This window comes from Ctenopharyngodon idella, chromosome 22 (assembly GCF_019924925.1).
Source record: "Ctenopharyngodon idella isolate HZGC_01 chromosome 22, HZGC01, whole genome shotgun sequence".
Taxonomy (NCBI): Eukaryota; Metazoa; Chordata; class Actinopteri; order Cypriniformes; family Xenocyprididae; genus Ctenopharyngodon; species Ctenopharyngodon idella.
The window spans coordinates 15,840,454-15,846,501 of record NC_067241.1 but is presented as its reverse complement, the minus strand read 5'-3'; the positions used below and the strand labels follow the sequence as shown (position 1 = coordinate 15,846,501).

Sequence of the window (6,048 nt, the reverse complement as noted above, 5' to 3'; positions counted from 1 at the left end):
CTCATGGAGTCGTGTGTGGCGAGTCTGAAATAAAAATAAAACAATGTCTTAAATCAGTTTATAAGTAGATTTTTATTTGATCTGACATGAAATGCACTTACTAGAGAAATGAACACACCTAAAAAATCCCCAAAATCAACCTCAACAAAGACATGTTAAGAAATAATACTGATTTTTGTATTGTTAGGGTGTTCACTCCAACAGTGATTAACCACAGACAGTGCGAGTCTGAAGGACAGTGTTGAGGTAAGAGGAGCAGATCCCAAGAAACAGATTCCACCAATGGTGTGACGCGGCTCCTGCTGTGTCTGGATCTTCTGTACAGTTTGATGGTAAAGCTATAGGAGTGCAGTGTTTGAGAGGACACATCCCTGGAGCAGGAGCTGAGCAGCATTATTAGATACGACGGGTCTGATTTTCATGAACCCAATGAAGACAGTTCTGATGATTCAGGGTCAGGTCAGCTGATCTTGAGGTGGTCTCGAGCTCCGCTTCTGAAGCCTGAATGGTTGCCGTCCTTCAGGTCGTCCTGTGGAAGGTATGCAGAGCGTCGACTGAAGGCAGTTTGAGAGAAATAGACAGGTTTATAGTCATGAACTACTGCACTTTCCGATCCCAGCGTTAGTTTAGGGGACATGATCTGGAGAAGGTGAGTCAAGAGTGTACAGAGGTGTATGTTTGTGTGATAATGATCTTGGCAGTAGAAATGTTGGAAGAGAAAGAGGAAAGGAGGGAGCGTTACCGGATCAGACTCTAGCTGGAAGGAAAGAGGACCGATGTAATGACGCATGAGGAGAAACGGCTGGTGGGAGTTACGATGTGGAGAGGGAAACTCACACAGAACCGGATGAACGCTGTCGTCCTTGCGCTGTTTGAGGGATTCAGTCCTACGGTTAAGAATGTAAACAACACAGATGATGAGGTGCTGGTAATAAACTGGATTATATTTGCATTTACTGCATTCAGAACAGTGAATTACTGAGAAACTTTAACTGTACTCACCATCATTGTTTGAAACAACTTTTTGAAGAAAATCTTGATATCTAGTCCTCATTGAAGCATTCACGAGAGAAATAAGACTGTTCAATTCATGAATAATTAAGACTGATCTGGTGTCATAAGAAATTGAGTCTCCCCAGGAATCGGGTCTCCTTTAAGACCCAGGCGGTAATGCCTGATCAAACGTTGTTGTCGTGATGTGTTGACTAATTATACTATTGTATGATGTTTAGTACATTAAGTGCAATACAGGCATTGCATAATAAAACTGGAAACACAACCATGCCTAAAAATGTATTTTTTAAATAAGGACTGTTGCAACATACTATGTTCTGTAAAAGTAATTTAATATTAATTTTACACAATAATAGCAATGTGGTATAGTATATAATATTACTATTATACATTTTTAATAAATTAATTGTCATGCTAAGTACACACAAACATCATTAATTTGAAATGTAACTGGGAACTATATTGAAAGAAAAAAACATACCTAATATAACAAGCTAAGCTAGCAGGCTAATCGGGTAGATGTATGCTATGCTAGTACATAATCTAATTAAAAAAAACCCGGTAAGAACGAGAAATGTTTGATTTCACAACCTATAGCTTCAGTTATATAGTATATGAACCATGTAGTTTAAAAGACATTAATGGTCATTATAATTGATTTTAAACGATATAAATCAAATTATAATCAGGTGCTAAAAATACTACCCATTAAAAGTCAGGTGAACCAATGGGATCACTCAATTTCTCACCACAGTGGTTCAACTCAGACTTCATGAGTCGTTCGCAGCGGTTCATCGCACAACTGACACGATTCATATGAACTGTCGTGGTACCAAATTTCACTCATTTCCCAGTTCCATTTATTGTATTTACAGGGAAAAGAAGATTTTTGCCCACCGAGACCTTCCCATCAGAGTTTAAATAAAGTCTGAGAGTCAGTGTGACGTCACCCAACAAAAGTCTTTATTTTTAAAGAAGGTTACATCACACAAATGTCATGAAGAATCATTTTCTCTTAATAATGAAAACAAAATCATGGCGCTTTAATTAACTTCACAGTTTTAATAAAAGTGAGGCACAAACTATTAGAAAATCACAGTTTTCATTGTCAAATATTGAAATGAAGACTAAACCGGATGTAGAAATGTATATAGCTAGAGTTATAATTATCTACACAAGTGTCCTTTATGGGTAAAAAAAGAAGAGTTTTAGTTTGCATAACTTGAAGAAATCAGCGTCACATTCAGGAAACGTTTGCACGTCGCTGCTGAGGAACGTTTACCGTCCGTTCTCTCCGTCCATCACCTCATTGGTCAGTTGCAGCAGATAGAATGCTGCTACAGCCAACAGGATGCCACAGATGGGCATCAGGAGGCGGAGCTTATATCTCTGCCACGCCCCTTCCTCCGTTTCCACCTCTGTGACTTTCCTGTTCTTCTTCCTTCGTCCTTTCTGTCGTTTCTCAAACGCCTCCAGTTCAGCCTGAAACACACACACACACACACACACACACGTCTCAGAAGCTCCGTCAGTGAGAAACTCTCGTAATCGAGTAATAATATAATATTCACTAATCCACCCAAACCTGCTGATATGAGGATAAACATCAGCTGATTCATCAGCTCTTCATATTTTACATCACATTTGATATTCATCTGTTTCTCGTCTCACCTGCTGTTTTCTCATTTCTCCTTCCAGCGCGGCTCTTTCCTCTACTGCACAAGCCTGAAACACACACACACACACACACACACACACACACAAAACTAATTGTTCAGTAACTGCTTCTCCAAGTTTCCCACTGAGCTGATGGTGTGTGTGTGTGTGTGTGTGTGTGTGTGTGTGTGTGTGTGTGTGAAATGGAATCTGTGTTCATTAACCCTCAACTGGGTTGGAAAAGTATATATGTGTGTGTGTGTGTGTGTGTGTGTGTGTGTTTATGTGCTGTTTTAAAGTTTCACACTCTCTCTGTTTGAGCCAAAAGAATCAATGACCCAGCAGTGGATTTTATGGCCCTTCTCCATGACAACAGTTCCTGTGTCGCTCGACACATTCACACAGCCATAACACTGTGTGTGTGTGTGTGTGTGTGTGAGAACTAAATCTGACAAAAGCTCCTAGTGACACCTTCAAAGATAAAAATGATTATAAGAAAATAATGTTTTTCTTTTGGTGTTTTTCTTCTTTTTCGTTCTTTGTGTAAGTCTGTATGTGTATGTGAGTGAGTGTGTGTGTGTTTGTGTGTGTAAGTGAGAGTGTTTGTGTGTGTATGTGAGTTTGTGTGTGTTTGTGTGTTTATGTGAGTGTGTGTGTTTGTGTGTGTTTGTGTGTAAGTGAGAGTGTTTGTGTGTGTATGTGAGTGAGTGTGTGTTTGTGTGTGTGTGTGTGTGTGAGTGTGTTTGTGTGTGAATGTGAGAGTGTGTTATGTGTGTATTTGAGAGTGTGTGTGTTTTACCTCTGCGTGTTTCTTCTGCAGCTCTCGACACGTCTCGTCACACGTGAGCAGCTCATTCTCCAGCCGCACTCGAGAACAGGGGAAATCCTGGACACAGTTTCAATTACATGTGCATGTATGAAGGTAAGGCAGATTTGCGAAGGGTTATTTAAGTCATGTGACAACATCATCATCTGACCATATGATTTCTGACGCTGTAGCAGATCATCTGTGTGTGAGTGTGTGATCTGTCATGTTTGTACCTTCTTAATCCTCTTGCAGGGACACTTGAGCTTCACCCGCTGACTGCAGCTCTGATCGCATTCTCCCGCGTGACACGCCAGCTTACAGCGATGCCCACACCGCAACTACATACACACACACACACATATATATATATATGAGCGTCTTCATCCTAACTACACAAACACACACTCATACACACACTCATGTATTCCAGCACCTGTTTGGGACACTGGTTTTGACAGGAAGTTAGCAGCTGTTTGCTCTGTTCATCAGCAGATGTGAATTTCCTACAAAACATACACACATTCATTACTGCACATATTAAATTAGAAATATCATCAAGACTCCAGCAGACACGTGTGGAGCATCATGTGACACAGGACTGAGGCGAGGCACTCACACACACTCGATGTACAGGCTGGACATCTTGCAGTGGCAGCGCTGGCGGATCATCAGCGTACAGGGCGGGCAGTCGCCATGGTGACAGGGTAGGGCACACGGGTGGGGGCAGCCTGAGGGGCGGGGCTTAGAACATCCCTCCTCACACTGGACACACTCCTGACCAGCCTACACACACACACACACGCACATGCAATGAAACCGAATCACCCTGACAACAGAGCCTGTGGCAACAGGGTCAGAGGGTCATGTGACCTACCTTAGTTTTATCTGGCACAGCGGTCACATGATGGCACTCCAAACTGCACATATGGTTACTGCAAGCTAAAGTTCGTCCACATGGCCGGCCACAGGAGAACGGCCCGCGAGCGTGACATGGAACAGGACTCACCTTCAACACACACACACACACACACACACACACCACTGTAACTGTGATATACCGTATTGTTCCGAATATAAGACAATGTTTTTTTTTCTTAAAAATACATCTGAAAAAACAGGTTTCTCTTATATTCAGGGTCTAGACTTTTACATGTCAATAATACACCCGCAACAATAGGTGGCGCCAAATACGTGCAAAACGAGTGTGCCAAGAAACACTGTGTGTCAGAGTGTAATGTTAGAAGATCGCGAGAGACAGTCTTAAGCCTTGTTTACACTGCAAACATCTGCGGCGCGTTACGGCTGCGACACGGCTATCGGAGCTGATCCGCGGCCACTCTAGTCAATGCTTGTGTTTCAGTGTGCACGTTTCAGAAGCATAAAGATAGGCGCCTCGCCTATTTTTGACGGACACCACATTGAAGCCGCGCAGTAAATAAAAAATAAAAGTCCAAAATCCTGTCAATTTCAAAATAAACACCCTGTGCAGACTCATTTGGGATAGAAAAAAAACAACAATAAACAGAATTAAACTGGACAAAATGAACATTTACCTTACCCATGTTAGAACACACACAAAAAAAAAAAAAAAAAAAAAAAAAATCGAGAAAAACAACGTAGGACAGGCAAATCACGTGGTCTCGCGAATCCTGTCACTTCGTTCCTAAAATGCTCCTGGTGTGAGTTGGCACAAAACCTCGCCAGAGCCGTGACGCGCCGCAGACGTGTGCAGTGTAAATACAGGGTTAAAAACACTAACAGTCAAAAAAAAGGTTACTGTCTAAGAGCCGCGTGACTGTCGTGTTTGCGTGCCTCGCTGACGGGACCAAACTTCCTCGTACGTGATTTTAAAATGGTACCCAGATTTCAAAACTACAGTAAGATTTCACTTCTACTGTTAATGAAATTTTGGTAGGCTACATGGTCTTCACTATGAGATGGATAGCCAAACTGTTATATAATCCAGATGGGCTACAGGTTATTTTTATGGTATGATATGGTAAAGTGATTATTTCTAAATGTGATTGTTGGTACATTTGACCAGTATTTACACAGAAATTAAAATATGAAAAATATACAATATGAAAATTATTTTAAAATAAAAATTCTTTCTAAAATACAAGATTTGGTCTACAAAAAGCCTTTTTCTAAAAGGGTGGTCATTTTATAATCAGGGTCGTCTTATATTTGGAACAATACGGTAATGTGATTTTCAGTGTTGGTAGCAAGCACAAGCCATCCACCTCCAGCCTGACTTCAGCACCAGAATCATTTGACCTTCAGCTTTATCTAAAGAACGGGAGACCTCAGTTTATCAGCTGCAGTGAGAAATGAACCAGACGTGCTGTGTGTGTGTGTGTGTGTGTGTGTGTGTGTGTGTGTGTTTACCTCATGTTCTCCCAGACAGGCTCTGTAGAGAAACACAAAACACAAGATGTTTTCATTTACACTCCTGATCCAGCAGCAGGACACACAATGACATCATCTGTTGCAGTTGGACTCACTTTAAAGACGCACTCACACACACATATAATTACTTTAAATCACCATTTAAAAGAATGTTTGAACTA

The 6,048-nt window shown here is 41.3% G+C and overlaps 1 protein-coding gene across 2 annotated transcripts in view; it reads right to left on the bottom strand.

Moving 5' to 3' along the window:
• Positions 1 to 1,955: 1,955 nt before the first annotated feature.
• nfxl1 (nuclear transcription factor, X-box binding-like 1) overlaps positions 1,956 to 6,048 on the bottom strand; it is a 179,489-nt gene continuing 175,396 nt past the window's right edge. For both annotated transcript variants that reach the window (XM_051879216.1, XM_051879215.1), the window contains exons 16-23: positions 5,867 to 5,888; positions 4,353 to 4,484; positions 4,095 to 4,261; positions 3,912 to 3,981; positions 3,712 to 3,816; positions 3,470 to 3,556; positions 2,686 to 2,739; positions 1,956 to 2,496 (exon numbers count right to left, since the gene is read on the bottom strand). In XM_051879216.1, the coding sequence (XP_051735176.1) occupies positions 2,293 to 2,496; positions 2,686 to 2,739; positions 3,470 to 3,556; positions 3,712 to 3,816; positions 3,912 to 3,981; positions 4,095 to 4,261; positions 4,353 to 4,484; positions 5,867 to 5,888 (841 nt within the window). In that variant the 3' untranslated portion in view covers positions 1,956 to 2,292. The remainder of the gene's footprint in view (positions 2,497 to 2,685; positions 2,740 to 3,469; positions 3,557 to 3,711; positions 3,817 to 3,911; positions 3,982 to 4,094; positions 4,262 to 4,352; positions 4,485 to 5,866; positions 5,889 to 6,048) is intronic.